This window comes from Carassius gibelio, chromosome B5, assembly GCF_023724105.1.
Source record: "Carassius gibelio isolate Cgi1373 ecotype wild population from Czech Republic chromosome B5, carGib1.2-hapl.c, whole genome shotgun sequence".
Taxonomy (NCBI): domain Eukaryota; kingdom Metazoa; phylum Chordata; class Actinopteri; order Cypriniformes; family Cyprinidae; genus Carassius; species Carassius gibelio.
The window spans coordinates 16,468,847-16,493,886 of record NC_068400.1 but is presented as its reverse complement, the minus strand read 5'-3'; the positions used below and the strand labels follow the sequence as shown (position 1 = coordinate 16,493,886).

Genomic DNA, 25,040 nt, shown 5'->3' with positions numbered 1-25,040 from the left:
TCCAGTTTTAAGTGTCCACTGTCTGTGATGATTTGGGGTGCAATGTCATCTGCTGGTGTTGGTCCAATGTTTTTTATTTAAAAATCAAAGTCATTGAACCCATTTACCAATAAATTTTGGAGCACTTCATGATTTCCTTCTGCTGACCAGCTTTTTGAAGATGCTGATTTCATTTTCCAGCAGGATTTGGCACCTGCCCACGCTTCCCAAAGTACCAAAAGTTGGTTAAATGACCATGGTGTTGGTGTGTTTGACTGGCCAGCAAACTCACCAGACCTGAACCTGATAATCTATGGGGTATTGTCAAGAGGAAAATGAGAAACGAGACCAAAAACCCAAGAAACCTGGGCTTCCATATCACCTCAGCAGTGCCACAAACTGATGACCTCCATGCCATGCTGAATTGAGGCAGTAATTAAAGCAAAAGGAGCCCCTACCAAGTGCTGAGTACATGTACAGTAAATTAACATACTTTCCAGAAGGCTTAACAATTCACTGTTTTATTTATTTATTTATTTATTTATTTATTTATTATTATTATTATTATTATTATTATTATTATTATTATTATTATTATTATTATTATTATTATTGGTCTTATGAAATATTCTAATTTGTTGAGATCGTGAATTGGTGGGTTTTCGTTAAATGTGATTCAAAATCGTCACAGTCTCATACTGTGTGCTTTAAACATATGGGGTCCATATTCATACTTAAAACCAATATAGAGTTGAAGGCATTACCCCATCAATTTGACCTTTCCACCATTTGTGATCTACTTAACATAAGGCCACATTTTATGTTTCAAGCAACCACATCAGCTGTAATCAGCCCTCAGTCCTGTTTTTCTTTTTTTTTCTTGTTCTTCTTCTTCTTGCCCTAATTACACTAAGGATTATCCGTTATGAATTACAGTGCATCAATACAGTAATCACAACTAATGATTAAATAAAATGCAAAACACATTTAATATAACTCATATGTCTCTGTTACTGACAAATCAAACTGGGTACAATTCTCGGAAGCAGATACATTTATAAACAAGACAAATAATGTTTTGATTTACAGTAATAAATTAATGTTTTGCTTTACCATAAAAAAATATCACTGCAGGCTAGCTATCAAATGTGGCATTCTATATTTACTGAACAGAGAATATATGGATAAAACAATATCCATATATTATTACATGAATGAACAAACAAACAAACAATAGATCTGAAAAGCACTATTCCAAACCCAAGAAAGGACCTGTTAAGTCCATATTGAATATATGTCTTGTAATCGGAAACTTTGGCCTTCTCCTTGGATGGAAATCTAACCAATTCATCAACTAAGAGTCAATGGCTCTCTCTCTCTGCCTGGTTCTCTCAGTCAATGTCTTACAGTGAATTCAGGTCAATGGCTATACTTAGCCAGCGGTTGGCAGGTGACTTCACATCAACCCCCTAGATATGCTCAAATGTGCCACATCAGTGTCACTTGAAAGAGATGATGGGGGGGGGAATCCAACACAGCTATCATTAGCATGCTCTATAGAGTTATAACAATGGAGAAAGTACTTTACCAGCACTCTGAAGATAATTTGAACTTTGATTTAATGTACACTGGACCGTTTTGAAACAGGGACTGCTTATGATTATTGGCTACCTTCGTTTCTGGTCTGCATGTTGCTTCAGGGATTAAGATAAAACTTAATCTGTGATGATAAGCAAGGAACGGAACAACTCACAACATAAGCGTGATACTTAGTTCTCATAGCTTTAAAATCTAATAAAATGATTAGTTCTTAAAGGCCCTGATATACTTCAAACAAAGTTTGTTTTCATTATTCGTTTGGGGGCAAAACGAAGTTCGAAAAGGCTGAGCGATGGTATTCTATTTCTGAGCTTTCCGACAACCCCGCACTGCTGGAGGCAGGGTGTAGATTAATGTAAACGTGTTGCGATGCTCACGCATATCCCCTTAACAAAACAAAGATAAAATGAAGAAGTGTAGTCAATCTAGGTGTGACACGGGCCCAAATGGTCTAAATATTATAGACAAAAGAATAATGATTAGCAGCAGTTCACAGTCAAGTTTGCAATACAAAAGAAACTTTCCATTTCTTTTAATTGTAAATGGCTCATAGTCTGAATACTTTAGCATGATGTGGAAAAAAGAAAATAAATATTGGAGTCAGTTTGTTACTTTATTTTATTAGTATTTATTTATTGTATTATTATTGCACAGGATTATTATTATTATTATTATTAAAATCCTTAAAATCAAAGGTTTATTATTGTAGGTTCCTGTGGCATTTCATTTATTGTATACCTTTTAAATTGTCTTACTGAAACAACAACAGCAGTATTTGAACAGCAGTACCAGCATTATTTAAAACACATGTATTTGGTACCTGCTACCTTTTATCTTTACTCTTTTCTTTCATTCTTTTCATGGGTTTGGAAAACTTGTCTCGGATGTTTCTTTGTGTTGCCTTTTGCATAACTTTGAATCGTCGACACCAAGCTTCTCTGCAATTTCTTTCTAGGAATTAAATGCTTTCTCTGAATCTTCAAAATCTCTCTACGAGCATTCAAACAGGTGTGGATATATCTGTGGCAGTTCATTTATTCAACACAGTGTGTTTATGTTGCTAGTGACTCGGACTGTCGCCTGACCTCCACTGAATGAGAAACTAACCTGGGAGAAAAAATAACGCATATCAAAGAAGGTGGAGTTCCAGAACACACCCACCGATTGCGTAACAGCTGCGGACCAATGGTATCTCAAAGGTGTTTAGGAGCCAAAACAAACTCCCCCAGAAAGTTTGCTTTGGTCAGCTGTTTCGAGCTACCAAAACAAACTTCATTTCAGCCTGATTTTGTTTGAAATTACATCGTATCACTTAATTCTTCAATTTCTTTTGAAGTATCCCTTACGAAAAAGTAGTATACCTCAAGTGCATTTTACTAAGTATACTTAAGAAAAGTTCAAGTATATTTTTAGTATACTTCATGTAGCAAGTACACAAATATCAATGTTCTAGAAGTATACTTGCAAGTCTACTGTTTCAATACTCCTTGGCACTAAATTGGCCCACTTTCTAGTATATAAAAGTATAATTTTAAGTATAACAGTAGCAAACATTGAGTACACTAATAGTTTACCTCTATGTTTTTAGTTTGTAGTACTGCAATCATACTAAGAGTGAACTTATAGTTATACTGGTAGTTTACTAATTAAATACTTTGTACACTTTGAAGTCAGATGATTGTGTTATATGTATTAGTATCTGGTATTTATTTTTTCTTCTCCACTTGTGTATTTTTGGAAATTCTGTGCAGAAGATGTGTACTAGCGCCCTCTATCACAGCGGTCCCCAACCTTGTTAGCACCAAGGACCGGTTTAATATAACAATATTTTCACGGACCGGGCATTAAGGTGTGAAGCATAAATACAACAAAATAAAATGATACGACTGGCATAAAAACTGTGGTATATTGTAAATATAATAATAAACATGAATTCACTGTGTATTCGTATGCAACTTTATTAGCAGCGTCCTCGTAACATCGCACCAACATAACATGAATAATATATAATGAGCGGGTACATAATTAATCTATTTTCCAAACCGTGTTTTTGTCTTATCCTTAATCACTATGGTACACCTATAATAAGTGTTTATATACAGACTATTTTAGTCTGGTTGGGTCGGCAACGCTGCAGAGTAGCACAGTACCTGCGTGACTCGCCATAGATGTAAACAGAGAGAAGTAGCTCCGGCTACAATGTTCTTCCGCTAGACGCGAGCGCCAATAGTTACCGACTGCAGCTTTAATGTAAGTTATTTATTCTTTCTTGTGCGGCCCGGTACCAAATGACGCACGGACCGGTACTGGTCCGTGGCCCAGGGGTTGCGGACCGCTGCTCTATCATATAATAATGAAAACACAGATTCTAGGAGTATAGCTCTAATATATTTAGAATTTTTGTAAGTATAAGTCAAGTATACTTAAATGCCATTTTAAGTATATTTATGAGGAGTACATAAAGCCAATTTCTAAAAGGTCCATAAAAAGTAAACTAAAAGAATACTTTCCTATTTTTTGTTTAGAACAAGTATACTAATAGCACACTTGAATTAACTTCTTTTGCATAAGGGATATCGGGGCCAGCCTGGTACTCCCAAACCAAATTCCTGAATCTAACCCTAAAATCTTAAAAATTTAATTTCAGAAACCATCATCATGCTTATGTTAAGTCATGTAAAATAAAACCTAAACCTTCTCCTACTCAGGGATAGATCTACAAACAACTACAATTTTAAATGTATCAGATCTAAAAATCTGTCCACTGTCCACATTTATTCTCATAAATATACCTTTTGAAACTTATACACAACAGACAGTGCCACAGTAACGACAAAGAACTCACCTCTGTTATCCAAATTGTGTTTGTGGTTGGCCTCTCCCATCCCTTTTCCAAGGCTATCCACACTGTGTGTCCCCTGGCTGCACAAGTCATCTTCTAGATGTGCTTTCCCATCTAGCAGATGTCCAGGCTGCTCGTCCTCTTCACAGTCGCAGTCGTCAAGGATGGGTGTCTCACGGATAGGCATACCGATGACGGAGCTGTGTTGAAGGGGTCTGGCCCCACGGAAGCTGTCCCTGCTCTGTGGAGGGCCCAGAAGAACAGAGGGTATGTAGTGAATCTCATGTGTGGCCTCAGTGCTTGCACTCTTCTGAGGGGCACGACGGCGCCTGCACCAGCGCTGACGGGTGTAGAGTACCAGCGTGAAGAGTAGGATAAGTAATAGAAGTGCAATCAGACCACCCTGGAAGAGAAAGGACGAGAGAGAAGCATCAGAATTCCAACTTTTCCCACCAAGAACTATTCTAAAATGACAACCACAAACTATCTGCTCAAGACTCTATGCGGAGAAACCAATCTAAAAATTGATGGGAGCATTCCAGGAGGCTGTAGGACAGGGGTGACTAATCCTGCCCCTAGAGGACCCCACCCCGGTTTCAAAGATATGGCTAGTCCCAGACTAAAATGCATGTTTGAGCAGTCTCAACTGAAAATATCTTGGTCTGACATGTCTTAAAAGGGTCCTATTATGCTCTTTTACAATGTCTTGAATGTTTTTTGGTGGTGTACTAGACCATGATCATATGCTTGGTGGTTCTATTTTTTTTTTTTTTTTTTTACATAATTTAAATTATTACAATACCTTTCATCCCATCCTGGCTCAAATGGCTAAATTAGTTCCAGATTTGATGAAGGCCTGCCTTTCGAAAAAAAAAAAAGAAATGTGATGTGATTGGATAGCTGGCCCAGGGCGTTGTGATTGGTGAACAGCTTAGACGGTGTTTCAGTACTTCCCCACCCCTTGAAAAAGCAGCAAGTTACTCGGTCTGCTCCATTTTTATTAAGGATGACTTAAATTAAAAATTTCAATTTGATACAGAATAAGACCCAGAGAATATTGAACAAGAGGATTGCGCAGAAGAGGCCACATATACACATATATAGATTGACAAGAATGTTGTTGAAGTCCTATTCCATGGTTTCCAAACTTTTTTTCTGTAGGGTCACTATCCAACAGAGTTTAGCTCCGAAACCAATTCAACACATCTAAATCTCTGTGTTGCTAGGCTTGTTCGGAGTTTGACACCAACGCACCACAAGAGCGAATGGAAAGCAGACGACTCTTTTCTTTCTTTTGAATTGGATTTAAACTCAAGACATTGGTCCTCCAGGAGCAGAACAGAGCACCCACAAATAAGAAGACGGGTGTCCAAACGTGCTACTGAATGACCGCTGTCCTGTAGAGTTTAGCAGTAAGCTGCACAAACACACTAGCCTGGAAACTTCTAAACCTTGATTATCTCGTTCAGATTTGTTTAATTAGGATTAGGCAGGACAATGACACTTCAAGATCAGTATTGGACATCCTGAACAAGGATGCTGATCTGTGACAATATCCTACTTGATCAACTTGTTGATCTTCATGCTAGTCCTTACTCTAGAATACATGTTGCTATTACCTGGACCAGCCTGATATTCATTTATCTAATTTTGTCAGATTATAGTGATTTGACATGTGAAAGTTAATACAATTTCGGAGGAGTTGGTATTTTCCCATGCATGTAATTAGGAGCTGTACTAGACTGATTAGTATTTGCCGTTGGCCATCAATTGAACTGTCATGCTTTAGCGGGGCTAAGTCTTTCTTGATAGGTAAGCAAGATGCACAGAATGAAAAATGTATTTGGCAAGCTACAGTAAAATATGATGCATGGCCACATACTTCAAACATTGTCTTGTAAGGAGCAACTGAGCTTTGCTTGTTACTTCTCCAGCTCGAGTGTCTGGCCTAAAGGTGCAATACATATAAAACAGCTGAAGATTCACTGCTGCATGGTTTGTCTCATTTCATGGGGTGCCAGGGACATCAAAAATGTCCTCTCTCTTGGGTCGTTTGTATGTAATACTCTTAAATCTAAAACATAAAACATAACAAATTGTGTTAAAAAAAAAGAGTGATGCTGAGCTAACAGATAAAGCCAGAGCCTTCAGGAGTAAAAAAAAGAAAAGAAAAGAAGAAGATATCACAGATATCTCATATGAGATTTTTCTTTCCTATGAGAATGTGCACTGCTTTAATTCAAGTTAAATCAACTATGTGAACCGCACAGCATACTGTATCAAAGCAGAGGAAGAAAATGAGGATCAGAAGCTGACCTACTCAACATGAATATTCAGCAACTGCTTATCAATTGTTTTGATATAATACTCGCCTGCACATTTCATGCTGGATTTAATCACAGATACACCACAGTCACAATCATTGCAGGAAGTGACATCAACGACTAAAAACTTCTGAACACACACACCAGTCTCACAGCTACTGCAAATGGCATCCAAAGGCTATTTTTTTTTACCTTCAATATTCTTCCCTGTAGTACTATATAAAATGACTACAGTGATGTTATTAATCTCAGAATTTTTAAATTCCATCTTCATGAGGAAAAACAAACCCCTCTCAAATTACAGCTCATGCACTGCCGGCTGTCCATAAATCATAGCGCTGCAGATGGGCATTTTCGATGGGAACAATGCAGCCCCAACCAAATATGTTCATTAATCTCCAGCAGGAGCTCAGCCACTGAAAGTAGACTTCCCTTAAAGTTAAATTTAGAAAGATGAGAGAGGCTAAGCCATTCTTTAAACTTTCAAGCACTCTTGGGAGTCTCTGTGCACATTGTCTGTTGTCTTAAGCTTGAATACTATAGGGCAGGTTGGCAAATGTTATGAATGAAAATGGAAATGCTACACCAGATAAAAAAAAGTCAAGCTGTGCAGGAAAAAAATGTTTTCTCTCTCTATCTCTCTCTTTCTCTCTTTTATGCCATGGATAATGGCAGAATAATAGAAAATGTACTATCAAATTAGCTTAATATTGAAGATCAAATTGGATGGCTTTTGGACCATGTTAACAGCATTTTTTTTATTATAAGTGTTATTCTTTGAAGTACATTGGAATACTATGAAAAATCATGACATTTCACCATAAAATATTCTTCATAAAAGTTAAGACTCGTCCATGCCTTCCTAAAACGTCTCATTTAAACATGCCCCACTTGTCCAGGTCACTGTGTGGGAAGCTTTGCATGACACCGCCCAAATGTTTACACAAAGAAAGAAGGCTTAACTTTGATTCTCGCTGTAGTATTGATGCTGCTGCCGCCATGTCATGGAGACACTGTTTCATTGAAAAGGTGAAACTACTTTATTTGGTCTTCCAAAAGATGACACAACTAGACGTTGCTTACAACACTGTTCCAGAACAGTTCAACAAAATATTCTGATGTGTGCAGCACATTTTACAGAGGACTGTTACCTGAACCTGGGAAGGCTAAGTTTCTATAGAGTGGGGAAATCCAACTTTGCAAAGATAGTCTGGCGCCTCTGACTCAGTATGGAAGGTTATGTTTGTTTTTTTGTGTGTTTTTTTTTTTTTTTTTTAATTTGCCACTGATGATTCAAACATAAGTTTTGAGCAGTGTAGAGTAGCACTTGTTGTATGTTGGTTCCCTGATCACAAATGCAGACATTGTTATGTTTATGATATGCAGTGCAACATGTAAAAATACAGTATAAGTCATTAAAATCAGTAATTATGTCCCCACTGGATGCAACGAATGTCTAGTTTGTAATGTTTTATTGTTTTTGTCTCATCGCGCCGAGACACGGCATCATAGTCTGGTAAGGGGCTTATCATTTCCATCACATGCTTGAGGTATTTGGCCAATCACAACACACTGTATAGCTGGCACATTTCATAAATGCAGGGCATAGAGGAGCAACAATAATGTACAGTATGTGGAAAATAATGTTATTTTTTATTATTTTTTTATTATTATTTTTTTTTACCTTCAACTGCATAAATCCATTGCATTACACCAAATACACAAACTAATGTTCTTTTTAGCAACATCATACAAACCCTTGAGAACTCTGAAAAATAGCAGAATATGAACAGAATGTAGGCATGTTATTATAATATTTATTCTCTTACAGTTCAAATGCACTATATTTTCAAAAAACATCCTTTTAAACCCAGCCTCCAAAGTCAGGTGTACAAAACAATTTCCTGTCTGGTGAATAATGAAGGTGCTCCAAAACCTCTTCATAACACTCGAGCAACCACCCAGAATAGCAACAAAATAATAATTCAGTACAAATTAGCAAACATGTATTGACATACTGAAAACCATTTAGACACATTAGCCTTGTGGCAGTAGCAAGCGACACTCCCTAAATCTAGTTCTCATTACATTTTAATGATGAGACATTTACCAGAGTAAAGTGTCTCACAGCGGGGCAGATAAACTAAATCACACCTCAAGCAACACGGACGGCCAGTGAAAATCATGCCCATCGTCTGTTCACCAGGTGATCACAGCAGAGAAAGCCATGCCTTTAGGACAAACTCTGGGATAAAAAAAAAATAAAAAAAACAACACAGACGATCCTCACCCAGCACCTGCCTCACTCTGTTCCCACCATCTGTGCTCAGGAAAACAAATCCCAGAGCTGGCAAAGTCGACGTCAACATCAGAAGCACAGACTACATTTATCTCTCTGGCAAAAATCACATGGAACGTACACAGACACAGGCATACAAAACACATTCCGCATAAGTAAAAAGGGCATGTATTGTAAGTTTATAATATGATGAACACATACTAGAGTATTCAAGAGGAAGTTGCATGCTTTGAGCAGAGGGCAGTCCCAGAATACACTGCAGAAAAATTATAATTAAATAAGACACTTGCTGCCTATATATATATATATATTTTAATGCTTTTTAAAATATTGCAGTGTCAGTGTAGCAACATGCTAGCAACAAACTCTTATGAAATCAACCCAAAATAATTCACTCAATTTCCTATGAATGGTACAAACTGCAATACACAGTATGACAGGTCTAGCAATGCAAGTATTGCCATCTAAATGGAAGAGTCAACTGGTAAAGTGTTTGCATAGGTGCAGCTGCTCTTAGGTACTCTAGATTCAATTGAAATCTGAGACCCGTGACTGCAACAGCACATGCACATTTGTAGGAAAAGTTTAGCTATTCAATTGTAAGCAACAGCATTTAAGCAGAAGTTCATGTCTATATTTATTGCTGATTTAAAAAGTTATTTAAATTTGAGTTTGGCAAGTATTTTTTTGAGACTGCAATATACTTCCATTCATGTAGAAAGGAGTTTGCCCTGCATGCACAAAATAGAGGCCACAGGCTTACAAATATGAAAGAACCCTGAAAGGGACTATGGTTGAATCTCCTGTGCACAATGCGTGCAAAGTTTGGTGCAGGGATTTGATGTTAAAGCCCATCAGAAACCAATCTGTCGTTTTTGGATAGCTGTGAACTGATCAGGGAGGCTAGTTATAAGATAGATTTATTTTATTTATTTTTTCTGTCAGGGATGAGGTTCCATTTTGATAAGGTTACTGCAACAGAAAGCAGCTGACTAGGTTTTGGAACAGGGCTAAGCACAGAAAGATACATGCAGACGCTCTGGCATCTGTTCAGTCTGGAACTCCTGGGTGTTGGGATGTGGGAAGATGGGAAGCTCTGTTACCAACAGGGATCTCAGGGTGTCTTTGACATGCGAGCGGACTTATTAGAGTCAGACTGGACGCCTGCACCCAGAGCTGCATGCTGCCGATTCTTCGCACAGTATGATGTTCAAGTGCCATGTGTTGTGCCAGCTGCCTCCTCCCACTTCAGTCCTAGCACGGATCAGAGTCGGATACCCTCCATTTCTCTTTTTTTGTCTCTGTTTCCTCTCTTTTTCATCATCTCTCAGAGTAGACTTTTATTTGACAATAGAGGCTGTTTTCCTTGGGTTTTAAAAGAGACATCAGCTTTTAGACTGATAAATCTGAAGACAGAGAGTGAGGAGAGAACCCCAGTGAAAGTTTTGTCCAGTTATGGCCTTCAAGGACCAGAAGAAAAACAGCTCTTTACCAAAACCTGAAATGCTGACTTGGTGATCTGCTCTTTGTTTAAACTGATTGAGAGGTCCATGTTTGATGGCACCTCTTGATTTTGCTGAGTTAGATGTGTTCCTAGGTCAACATATTTTGTTGACCCTGGAACAACATTTTACACCAAAAATATATTCTTGACCATATCCCAACACCTAAACCTAACCATGAGTAATCCCTAAAATCAGAGGAAATTATCGATGAATAACACTGATGTACAAGCAACAAACAGTGATTTTAAGCATAAACTTCACAAAATCTATAAACTGGCTCTTCAAATCTGATTCGTTAATCACAATGTTGTTCCAGGGACAACAAAGATGTTGTCCCAGGAACGTATCTCACTTGCTAATATCAGGTTCTGCTATTTAATGCATCATTGTTCAGAATTAAATCACATATCAACTTCAATCTTAAAATGTTATCCGGCTTGATGTGAAATTCTAAATTAAACCTTGAGCTCATATGAATAAGTCCGAAATTAGACCGAAAGAAGATTCTGGATTCCAATTTGTTCCTCTGACCTGATTACATTTAGCTGGAGAAAATTGAGTAAGAATCTTCCATACGGGTGTCACCGTGCCCTTTAATAATGACTCAGGCTGTGCGTCCACCCCCTCTCAACACACACAGAGCACAATATGTCCAGTTGATCTGTTCACCCTCCTCTCCACCCCTCTCTCTATGGCTGTCTGTTCCTCCTGGCTTTTCCTCCTAGATTTGTCCAGCAATTTGGCTGTCCCTTGGACTTACGCCGGGTATTAACAAAGAGTTAGTGAGAGTCGTCCGGAATGCACAGCACCCAGAGACATGGACATCATTCCAACAGACATGACCTCATTACACACACTGGACAACAGGGAGGGACAAACTAAGTGAGCGTTAAAGGCTCAAGTTCACTACTTGCAGAAATCAAGTTCATAATTAATGTAGTGATTTAATTCCCTTAATGCAGGCAAGTTTACGGTAACAACACATTTAAAAAAAAAGAAAAAAAAGAACTGCTGTTGGAATATATGGAGATGCTCTGCAGTAATTTAAGATCATGAGTCACATGCATTGGACAGAGATTTCCGGGTATAGGATATTCCGGGTGACGAATTATCAAGGACTCTGGAGATTGCTGACTGTATCATGATGATGTCACATATTTGCTGATCATTTAATGAAAGATTTAGTAGTCCTCTAGATAGAGTTAGCATCACTATTCTTTGAGCACTTTAAATACCAACACCATAATGGTGTTAGACACTGTGCTGCTATTAAAGGGATAATTCATCCAAAAATTGCTAATTCTGTAATTAATAACTAATTACTAATTACACAAATTAACATATTTTTTTATTAAATCTGAGAGGTTTCTGATCCTGCATGCACAGCAATGAAACTACAACGTTCTAGGTCCAGAAACACAGCCAATACAGTTGAAATAGAATTGTGAATAATTGTTTAATAAATTAGTGTTTGTTGTTGTTTTCTTTGTGCACAAAATGTGTTCTCTTAGCTTCATAAATTACAGCTGAACTACTAATGTCACACTGACTATTTCAACCATGACCTGTCATGGTGTCTGGTCTATGTTTGCCTGGGTGTCCACTAGTGGTCTCACTTCCCCATAGGCACCTCATCGCAGGCACTACATTTCCCACAAAGCCTTGTCCCTTCATCACGGTAATTGCACACCTGTTAATTGCACTCAGCTGTCTACACTTTGATTGTCATTACCCTGTCTGTTTTCTCTCTGTGTCATGGAGTCCTTATTTTCTGTCACCTGGTTTGCTCGAGTTCCTTGTGTTTCAAGTTTCTTGTTCCTGTTTGTTTGTTTCTGGACTGATTTTTGGTTATGACCCCCTGCTTGTTTTGATTCTGAATTTTGGATTACCCAATAAACACACACTGCTTTTGGATCTCTCGTCTCCTGTGTCCTGATCGTTACATGACCTTACTACTTTACTGGGTCTTGACTGATTTCTGTAAAGGGCAAGAGTATGAGGATTCTCTATTTTTATTTAGCGAAATGCTGCACCATTATGATTAATTAATTAATTATTACTACAGTCTTCATATGTAAATGCATGCCATTTTATAACTTTCCACAAAACAATATTAATTTATTAGGCCTTGTTCTGAGACTGAGATTTTATTATTATTTTTTTTTTTTACTGAAGAGCCAACTACTGTTAATAAATAGAGCTTATTTTAATGAGATAAATATTAAAAAAATCGCTACACCAAAACAAAACAGGTGTAAAGTTAATATCCAGGCTAAATTCTGGCATGAGAGTGAATAAACATTAATACACAGGCACTCCAATGAATTCTGGCGGGAATGTGGTTGATCATTGGTCATCGATCATTAGTCTTTCCTCTCATATGGATGCTCAATCTAACCTGCCCCCTCTTAGTTCGTTAAGGGAGATTGGCTAAATCTGAACAATTAAATCAATTCTTACTCACACTCCAATAACTTCATCTGACGGTAATCATCATTCATTTTTGACTGGAAATGAAACTGAATCTCAATTTGTAATGCCAGATGACACTCCAGGCATAAGAACAAAGAGCCTTTTAATATTCATGGAAATCGGAAACAAACGGGCCGGTGTTACAATAATGGCTGCCATTTGGAAAACAGAGTTCTCTTTCTGTGATGCTGTTTTTCTCTGTCTTTAATGATGTCCCATGATGCACCCTGTTTGCATGGTAACCAAATATAATTGCCTGATAATCATGCATCACTGCATGCTCATTACAGTGGTAAATTAGCACTGGTGGGTGAAGTCGCAATCCGCTCGTTCACACCTTGTGGCACATTTCTTTAAATAAGCTCTTGTAAAAGAGAGGAATAGTTAACAGTTGCGGGAGTAAAGCATTGCTGAGCTCTCTCCTTCTCGCTGACATTTTCAGATGGACTGTAATTACCACGCTGGGGCCCTTAGGTGTGGCAATAATGCAAGAGGTCAATCCGGTACCCATTTGTTTAGTCAGGCGGGCAATGGCAAAAAGCAAGTTAATGTTTGGAACAGCATTGTGAAACGTGACCTTTTAAAGAGTCTTAAGTTTAACCTTCAGTAGAATTACTGTGTGCTCTTCATTTGGTCAATGACAAGCCATGAAAGACACAACAATCTTCTGACAGGCTGACAGATTTAACTGCATTTCAACAGCATATTTCTCTGCTAGCAAGAATATTGGTCCAAATGGCTGAGAGAAAATGCTCCCTTCTTGACTTTAAATGTCTGCCAATGCTTCTGGCTAAACATTCACTGTCAAGAAACATGGCACCCTAGGAAAAAATTCTCTCAGCATTTCCCTAGAAGTCGGTGTGTTGGGATATCATCTGAAGGCTACAGCCATCGCCAAGTCCTCAACTCACAAAGCTCTGCCAGGCACAGGCATCTACAACAGCTGTTGGACGTCCCACGAAGAAAAAATAAATAAATAAATGTTATGTCACAAATGCTTAGTCAGTCTTAGAGGAGTTCAAGCCACAAAGAAGAAAAGTGTAAAAATAGATTATCACCAAACCAAATTTTTGAAGTTCCTTCTTCAGGGATAATTTAAGTATCTCTAATGAGGGTTCAGTAAGGACTTGGCCAAGTGTCTCAAGCCATGTTGCAAAAAGTAGATCTGTAAACTTGTACAGGAAAGTACAACCCATTTCTCATCTCTTTTCACTTTAAATCATTGTTTCTTCCAATCCAATTTACAGCTCAAAAAAACAGACAAAGGCAAAAATCTAAAGTAAAGCATTCGTGTACTCACAGAAAACCTAATGTAAAGTACAGTATCCCTCTACCTAATTCTTTTTTTCTTTTCTTTTTTTTTTTTTTTTTAAACAGGCCTATACATACAAACCAATGCAGTTTTCAACTGAAAATAGCACTAGTGGCAGTAAAATACCAAATGTATCTGTTTGTTTACTCACAAATTATAATCACAGGTGCTTATAATTTATCAATACACATTTACACCATAGTGCATGATTTGAAAATCAAAGCATTATGATGTTTGCATCACATAGCCAGCTCTATATGTTTGGCTGTTCTGATATTGTAAGCTTGCTTGGTAGCACACCTGGTACAGCACTGCACTTGCAAAGAGCTTGGTTATGAGTTACGTGAAACACAAGTCACAATAAAATTGTTCAAATACTTGAAGAAACCTGCTAAATGGCATGGATTTATCCCATGTTTGTTTTTGTTAACATTATTGGTTAGGTTAAGTGTAGGTTTACATTCTTTTCAAATGTGCCACTCACCGGGTCTTTCAATTCTGATCTGCCATGATATGTACAACAACCAGTGTAATAAAACATGCTACATTAATCAGATTCACCAGCCAATGATAAGTATTGTACTCACTAGGAGGTGGAAAAGACAATAGATATATCGCCACTGCTTTCAGTGACATCAGTAATCACAAATTCTTGCCATGCCATGGAGTGTACTACCTGGCCAGTCATCGCTGTCAGTCAGTCATTATTCTATTACATTTTCATTGAGAGTAAATTTTCCCATAACCCCCCACCACCCCCACCCAAGCTTCCAATCATACAGTTAACATTATTATGAAGACCTGGAAACCCCACCCACTCTGGTCAAGAGATGCTCTGATAAAGCAGGGCTAATGGCTCTGATTTGGCTCTGGCGTCTAGAGATTCCCGGCAGCTAAAAGCTCTAAGAGCACACAGATGTTGTCAGTTGACACCACAGTCATTAATGCACACTGGTCCTTGCATCTGCCATCATTTGAGTTTTAGGGGGTTACAAGAGTCTCCCGCATAATCTACACAGCATTTTGAGGCATTTTGAGGCATTTAAGTCTTCCAATTTTAATGAATCGATATGGCAACAGGAAACAATTTGGAAGGGGCTTTATACGGTCTTGAATGCAAAGCAAGAATGGGAGTTGAAAACCACTGAGGGGAGCATTAGGGTTAATTAGATATGGAACTTATTTTGGCTAATCTTCTAGAGTCAGAGTTATGTAAAGGGGATTAAAGGAGAGAACTTGTCTTGCAGGTAAAGCAAAGTAATTAAGACATGAGACAATCTCCAGAAAAGTCATTAGCGGGATGCTATGAATATCCGCAGAGCTCGTCAGAATCCTCGGAGAGCAAGGAGGTGCTACTATGTTAATGACCAGATATAATGCCAAATTTATTTTACAGGATGGAAGATTAGAATCATTGCTCTTAAAATATTCACTTTGCATTGCAATTATGTAAAAAAAAAAAAAAAAAAAAAAATATATATATATATATATATATATATATATATATATATATATATATATATATATATATATATATATATATATATATATATGTATAGTTATTTGGAAAATATCATCCTTGGCAGTGTCTCACAAAGCCAGACTCGCGGCATGAAGTCTGGCCCGCATTATATCGTATTCTAACAAAGAACTGCAAAATTTACTTGCTACTTAATGTCTCAACACAAATCTCTGAAGATCTGAAACCACAAACCATGGCGCACATGGGTAAATCCATTGTTTATCTCTTTCTTTCAAGAACTTTTAAATGCCTTTCCTAAGTAGACTGAAAAAAAAAAAAAAAAAAAAAAAAAAAAAAAAAAAAATATATATATATATATATATATATATATATATATATATATATATCTGTGCATCCTGATTCCCAGAAATCACATTGCAGTCTGGCAATCTGACTGGATATTTCTATTTTATCAAGTGGTTAGCATTGGTTTTGTTTCTTTCTTTTTAATTAATTTATTTATTTTTTTTATACCAGAATGTGGTCCGTCTATTATGGTGTCAGAAGGTGAGATGACTTGGACCAGCATCTAATCTGTTGTGTTCGACCAAGGTTCTCCTGAATATGTGGGCTCTCTTTGGGAGTCTTCTGAAATAGCTTGCCAACAATCATGGGTTTAAACAGAGGGGCCAACCTGAAGCCATTACAACAGAGGAGGCTGACACTGGCTTGAGCATGTCGATCCCCTTTTTCTATGTCAAAACAATAAGCATCAGTTTTGTTACTGTGTCATTCCACAAAAAATAAATAAATAATAATAAAAAAAAAAAACAGTGCCTTTTGCGTTCCTAAGAAATAATTAAACATAGATTTTATAATACCAACACACTATTATGCAATTTAAAAAAACTATTTTAAACCTTTTTTTGTCTTTGTTGTTTTATTTATTATTATTATTTTTTTTTACTTTTGTTACTTTTGCACCTTTATAAAGGTGAGCAAGTACAGATTCTTCTACTTACATAATTGCCATTTACCATAACATAAGTTATCCAGCAAAATCTTGATTCATAAGCTTAATTGAAGTCTTCGGGTCAATCAGTATAATAACAAAACATACTAAAATGAAAATATAATAATAATAATAATAATAATAATAATAATAATAATAGGAACTGACTGATAAACTCACACAGCTAGCTCATTTGAGTCTGAATCTAGGTCGAGACCAGAAAAGGTTTGAGTCCAAACAAAGACCTGAAGAGAGTCTGAACAGTTTAGACAGTGAATTTTCTTTCCTTTGGGATGGATGAAGCCTGGTTTTATTTCAGTGACATGTAAGCATCTGCTGCATGGAGCATATCATATATGAAACTGGGCTGAGACCTCAAGACTGAATCCAAATGAGTCTCATCTTTAAACTGTTGACAATGAATACGGTTATGAACAGAACAAAATAAATAGATAATGCATTTATACTGCAAAAGCCCCAACACCTGTTCCACTGAGGTGAATTGTTCAAAATCTATGTGCTTCATTCGTTCTTGTTGCGAGCGACAGCTGCCCTCTTGACATTTTCTTTTGAGTCTTAAACAGAGCAACACAAAAACACTTTTCCAAAAGGGAACATCTGGGAAAAACCACAAAACCAGAGCAGCAGTGTATTCTTCAGAGTGACACACAATGGCCTTGTGCATCAATCTCCCGCTGGAGAGCTGGATTGTGTGTCCGACTCCCCCAGCCGACAATCCTGTCAGCATGATCAATGCGACTGCCACTTAGTTTTGTCACATTTTAATCTGTGGCGTAGCGCAGGGGCAGGATCGCCTGTGTGCTACCTATGAAAATAAATTATAGAAGCCAGACAACAAGAGGAGGGTTGACTAATGCTTTACTGCAGCCTGGACAAAAATGTATATCATTAATGTGGTAACAAGCCTAAATATGTATATCCTATACACCTTATTTTTCAATGTAAGAGCAGCGTGACCATTTGTAAAGAAATATTATTATGAAAACATTGTTGACGTCCATTGTTCTTGTTGTGATTAAAATGTTATTTGAAGGTTTCATTATACACACACACACACACACACATGCAGAGGTAAAAAAAAAAAGCAAATTCCGCCTAATGATTGAAAAAAATGTGGCTATTATTATTATTTTTTTAATGACAAAAATGCTATATTAATCTTATTTTACAGCATTCTACTGAATATGTTAGCCATGATATAATAATAATAATAATAATAATAATAATAATAATAATAATAATAATAATAATTATTATTATTATTATTATTATTATTATTATTAATAATAATAATAATAATAATAATAATACTAATAATAATAATAATAATAATAATAATAATAATAATAATAATACATTTTATTATAATGCACTTCTCATCAGAGATCTCAAAGTGAAAAAACAATAAAGAAATGTCTTAAGGTGGGGCAGCAGTACAAAAGGCTCTATCTCCCATTGTCCTGAATCTGGTTCTGGGTATGTGGAGGAGGACTGAGTGAGTGGAACGGAAGGCACGGGTTGTGCTTTGTGGATTGATAAGTTCTTTGAGGTGGTGGGGGCATGTCCATGAATGCATTGATGTGTTAGGAGGGAAACCTTGTACTCAATCCTGGTGGAGCCAGTGGAGTGAGTGAAGAATGGGGGTAATATGCCTATGTTTCCGCACTCTCATCAGGATCCTAGCTGCAGAGTTTTGGATGTTTTGGATGTTTGGAGTTTTGCCTCTGCAGACTCTTTCTAGGGATCCCAATGAGAAGTGCATTGCAGTAGTCCTGTCTGGAAGATACAAATGCACGAACCAGCTTTTCGACATCTGAGAGGGAGAGAATGGGAGATTGGAGATGTTACGGAGGTGGTAGAAAGAGGTCTTGCATAGGTGATTTATATGAGCTTCAAAAGTGAGATGGAAGTCCATTTTTACACCAAGATTAAAAACTGTTTTTCGGAAAATGTTATTTGAACATTTGGAGGATTTTTGGAAAATGTTTGAATTATTATTATTATTATTATTATTATTATTATTATTATTATTATTATTATTATTATTATTATTCAATATTATAAGAATGCATATCAAATATTAATACAGATATAAGTATGTTCCATAAATGTTATTTTACAAAAATTTTGATGTAACTATTCTTTAACTTCCAAATTCCAAACCCCCTCACATTAAACACAAAATACAATACAATATTGCAAACTTGGTCAGAGGTCCAGAAGCTATACCTGATAAAACCTTACTTTTAAGATGTCTAAAAGAGGTGAAATTATTATCAAATAAACTACAAATTGTTTTCAGAATCTTAGAACTGAATTTGTTCCATGTAGTGTTTTTGTACATACAGTGGATAGGATTCATCTTTTTCTATTAATTTTGCAAATCTGCAATGTTTAGCAACAGGGATACTATGCTGGCTCAAGTGTCAGCAGCACCACATGCATGCATCGTCATACACTTGTGGACACACTTCATAGAATGTGAATAATATAATAGAGATTGTTAAAATAAAGCTGTTATTTTTGTTTCATTTGTGGACAAAAAGTATTCTTGTAGCTTCATAAAATTAAGGTTGAACCGCTGATGTCAAATTAACTGTTTTTAATGTTGTCCTTAACACCTTTATGAGCCTTGAATGCTTCAGTTTCATTGCTGTATATGTAGGGTCAGAAAGCTTTCGGATTTCATCAAACATATCTTAATTTGTGTTCCGAAGATGAACAAAGGTCTTTGGAAAGACATGAGGGTGAATGACTAATTTTTTAATGAACTATCCTTAAGACATACAAGGTTAATAAACACTGTAACTGCATTCCAGTCTCAATAAATATGTGATCATACTTTTAAATTAGTGTGTTTTGTAATGTTTGTTTATTTATTTATTTATTTATATTTATGTTTTTACAGTCATGAAAATGAGGCTGTGATTGACTGAATTGCAGTGCATTAAGTGTATTGTACTGTTGTTTAACAACATAATGATTGTTCAGCTGATGAAACATCACTAGTAATAAGTGCTTATGTTTAATCTGTTTAACCAAATCTTTAGCCTTTATTAACGATACACAAAATCGATAGTGGCTTCAAGAGCCATTCTTCAGACACTTCAGAAAAACCTCTATAGTAAAAAGTGCAGCAGTATTCCTAACTAGCCTTCCATCATTCAATAATCTTGGTTTCGCTGAAGCCGTGCTCTCAGACTCCCTGAACTCCTGGTCTCCGTCGGTAACCATTGCCATGGTAACCATCCAGACGGTGGAAAGGTAAGTGGAGAAGTCGAGCCAGAGGCTTTGGCAATCGTAAATACACAAGAGTCGGCCAAGAAAAATATGACTGCAGTGTCACCAATGTATGACAAGTAAAAACACAAATCTTTGTTTCTTATAAATCACTGTCAAATGGATTTAAAAGCCAGCGAGTTTAATTTAAAGGAAAGCAAATTGAACCGACTGTGTTGGATTCTGCAGCCTTATTCTGGTTTTGACAAGAAAAATACACCTATTCAATTTGCTCATGAATCATCCATGAAGTGTCACACAATCAAAAAAGAAAGAAAAATCTGTGATTGGCATTCAGAAAAGAGCCATTTATCGTGTGCCAGTCAGCCGATCATAGATTTTTAAATAATGAGACATCAGGCAAAGCATGATGGGAAGGAAAAACCGAAGCCCAGTGGACAGGATGGCGGGATGAATCTAGAAATGTTAAATAAATAAATACATACATGCATGCATTCTTTGATATTTAAATTAATTCAAATCAGGACAACGTTTGTTACAATGCTGCAATGACTGGCCTAAATCAGGATATGCTCAACTGTCATAAAACTGATGTTACAAAAGAAAGAAATGTAATGGTTCCAAAAGTTGGCCACATGTTCTTTATTCAACCTGCAAAATGATTTTGCATCTACTGAATACCACAGAGATCATTATTGTTCGGTCATAAAACAACAAACCTGGCACATATCGTTTATTCACTCTCATACAAAAGGGTGTATTTAAAGAAATGAGTTTTGCTAAAACAGTAGAACAGTATATAAATTGTGGTTTGTGGTCCTTGGTGATTCACAAAATGTGTCAATTGCTACTGAGACTAAAAAAACAATCAAAAAAACATAGGTAATGTAGCACAAAATGAATACCCGTAGCTTCTGATGATATATTGAGGTCTTTTGAAGCAAAATGACCAGTCGTAAAAGTCATAAACCAGATTGGACTGAACCGTCTAAAACAGTTTGTGGCAAGAGAAAAACAGATCTACAAGTTACTCGATCAGAACTCACTTTTCTGACACCTGACAGTCATTGAGACTTAGAATGAGTCAAAACACTAGCGCATCTGATCCTGTTATGAATTAACTCATTCAGTTCTCCAGTTCCTCAAACACTCACTGAACTGAGGAAACAGTTTGACTCGGTTTAAGTCTCTGAAGACTGATATGCGCTGATATGCGCACATTAACACTGAACAAATTAAGTTTCTTGTTGTTTATGTAAAAAGGTGAGCTGATGAAGAATAGTTCATTCACTTCATATGCTTGGGACATGCAAAACAACAACATTTAAATATCATTATTGAGTTGTTTAGATAGTATAATGTTGTATGTGTCACATCATTGCATGATTAAATAAACTAAGTGAACTGAATCAGTTCATGAAACAAACTGTCTGAAAAAAAGTATATATATATATATATATATATATATATATATATATATATATATATATATATATATATATATATATATATATATATATATATAATGTTTCCTGTTGCCTAAGGCTCTGGATTACAGGTAATAATACAAAAATAATGTTCGGTTTCTTGCACAGACTGCTTGTTTTGCTTCAGAAGACCTCAATATATCATCATGAGCCATGGGTAATGATTTTGTGTTGCCTTTATATGTTTTCTTACTCTCAGAGTGACAGTAGCCGCTGACTTGTATTTTATGAATCACCAAGCACCATGGATTCAGCAGAAAATCTTCTGTTCTGCTAAAGCAAAAAGAAAAAAAGTCACCTATCTTGGATGGCCCGAGGGTAAAATTTTCAGCAAATTTTCATATTTACATGAACTACCCCTTTAAGCTCCAAAATATGAAAAACATGGTACATTTCTAAGTTTTGCTGAAATGGGAGCTGGACATGTTTTCATGGGATTCACAGAGAGCCGGTCCCATTGCTTGCTTGTTTTATGCTCAATGTTATGCATGCTGTGTTTGTGAAGTATTGCCGTACAGTTTAGTTTGTTGAGCAGATCTGTGACAGGTAAATTAAAGTGCCGAACGTTCAGTCTGCCAAAATATGCAAATGTATTCTAACTTTAGGGCACACATTACGTTTGTTTGTCTCCTAGAGAAAATTATGTGTTATGCACAGCTCATCTGCAGCGAGCAGTTCGCAATTCCATGCCCATTTATCCACAAACAGAGACAAAAGAATATAACAGCAAAGCAGCTCAGTGATTTAATTAATATTTCATTAAGATACCATGGGCAGAAATCAAGAAGATGCATAGAAGCAACTGTTAAATCAAAGATTGTGACACATAAATATTATAATTGACTCATATTTTTATGGATTGTTTATAGTACACTACAGCCTTGCTAAAATATTTTCTGCAAAGAAATGGAGAGAAGGAACAAACTCCATTATATTCTGTTGATGTGTGGAACTATGAAGGTCTCATATCCAAAACTGCCAAGTCTTGTGGGATGAATAAAGCTTCTGAATAGGAAATTAGAAATTCAAAAGCAGGAGAAGGTTGACAATCAATCAAAGCCCTCTGAAGCATTACTAAACTTGCTTCTGGTGCTCACCTTTGCCTTACAGGGATTGCATCCCAGACAGCAAGCAGTTTTGGCCCAGAAATGGCCCAAATTTGGCCCGCATGGATTTCACGCTGGCCAGATGTGGGCCGGTTCTTGGCCGAAACTGCTTGCTGTCTGGGATTGACCGGACACTGCTGTGATTATTACTGTCCAAACAGTAAGCATTGAAGCCATATACTATAAAAAAATAATAAAAATAAATACATAAATAAATAAATAAATAAATAAAAAGGGATAACTCACTAAAAAGTGTGAATTCTGTCACCATTTACTCACCCTCAAAAAAAACACACAAAAAAAAAACACATTCATGCAGCTTGTTTACAATCACTGACAGTCCATGAGCTTTCATTTTTATATATTTATTTATTCATCATGACCATCTCATCTCTCTGTCTCTCTCTCTTTCTAAAATACATTTAAATTGGAAATAATACATATTTTGGCCAAAGTAACCATTTAATATCAACCATCACATGCGAAAAAGAGAAAAACCTATTACAGAAGAAAATAATACATGGTCTCATGTGAACTAGTACAAAGCCCCTGCCATTTAGATTAAAATTAATATTTCATACTGCAATGATTAGCTGTAAATCCAGTTAAATATTAATTTGCCCCTTAGACATTGCACATATACAATCAGTGTGCTTTAACTATTCACACAGGGTTTTTTAAAGAAGTGTTTGTTAAAGTGTGTGTGTGTGTGTGTGTGTGTGTGTGTGTGTGTGAGAGAGAGAGAGAGAGAGAGAGAGAGAGAGAGAAATCTATTGAAGTAAACCAATTAAAAACACAAGGGACTCGTTTTGCAGAAACACCTTGAGAGAAAATTGCTGAACTCTGTTTGAGACGATCCAAACGCACAGATCTTATTGCTTCAGTTACAAAAGTGCATTGCGACAGTTATTTCCAAAATCACTGTATATACATCCTAATCTAATACAGCTACCAATATAAGTGAGTAAAAATGAGGCTATTTGGCATTCAAATGGAGAATCCTAATACTTGCAAATGACTCAGTACTCGATACACTGCACAAACAACAAAGATTCATCCCACCATCCAATAATGGTCCTGCATAATAATTAACCTAATTTGCAGCTTAACTTGTTTGGTCTTCTGTTTCTTGCAATCCCCTCAAAAAAAAAAAAAAAAAAAAAAAAACATGCTCATGCATGAGTTTCCCTCACATCAACCTCCAGAAATCCTCACAACTTCGGCAAGAGATGCAGGTATACTGAACCCCAGCCAGGCTCGTTCTGTTCTGCCGCTGGGTCCATAGTGTAATGTTGGGCTCTGGGTCCGGAGCATCACACCTGCAGTCCTCTCTATATTTGCTAAGCCACTGTCTAAAGAGGTCTGATTTCATCAAAATGCTTTTTCAGGACCAGCTCATGCCAATGATATTTAATTAAACACTTACATCTGTCTGTCCCCTGCCACTGACACACTCCTGATAAAGGAGCACAGCAGGGAGCTGATATAGTCAGTCAGTGTTGTGATTGCACTACATTTTCTTCTGTGAGGTGAAAGTTTGACATCCGCTGATTTTGACCTGAGATTGATCCTGGATCATATTCTAGTTATTGCCAAGTGTTAATTCATATACAGTTGTATGTTTTTATTTTTTTATTTTATAACTGTTTTTATAATTTTTTAGACTTATAAGCTCAGAGAATGGACACTACAGAAGTTATACAAAACACACAGGTCTGTTAAAAGCAATACTTTTAATATAGACAAATTATTATTGGGCTGGGCTACTGTACGTTTTTATGGCTGCCGTATTCGCAAGTATTTTCCAAGCAAATGAAGTGAATGTTTTATCATTGATACAATTACTGATTAACATGGTGGATAAAAGCGGGTTGTTTTTATTTTTTACACCAACAATATACAGTACTATAGGTGTAGGCCTATTACTTACAAAACTACAGAAGGTGATTTTTCTTGATGTTCTGTTGTGGTTGGCCAGTTTAAAATCACATATTTGGCACACTGCCTTTTTCTTGTCCTCACCCAATTTAAAGTGCTCCCACAAAGCTGAGGTCTTTATCATTTTTGTTTTCTCTTCCAGATTAACTGAATCTTGATGTTCATGACATTCACTCATGGGCGATTCATAAGCCTCTTTTTCACTATCGGGCCAAACGGTGCTCTTTGCATAACCGTTTCATTCTGTGCCAATCTGTGCCAGTAAGCATGGATACGGTTGTATATATACTTTTTTATTGTTTATAATTTTAATTTACATTTAGTTGTTTTCCTAATTTTTCATAGTTTTTTCTTCACATAATTTGTTCTCTCTATTGACTGATTGATTCATTAATTTTTCAGTTTTATTAAGTTATATCAACTAGCTTTGACAACTAGCTGA

At 36.5% G+C, this 25,040-nt stretch overlaps 1 protein-coding gene across 1 annotated transcript in view; it reads right to left on the bottom strand.

The window, feature by feature from the left end:
• Positions 1-25,040, bottom strand: part of LOC127957904 (astrotactin-2-like) — a 489,389-nt gene that overhangs the window by 321,938 nt on the left and 142,411 nt on the right. The window contains exon 3 of the mRNA XM_052556604.1: positions 4,424-4,823. Within this exon, the coding sequence (XP_052412564.1) occupies positions 4,424-4,823 (400 nt within the window). The remainder of the gene's footprint in view (positions 1-4,423; positions 4,824-25,040) is intronic.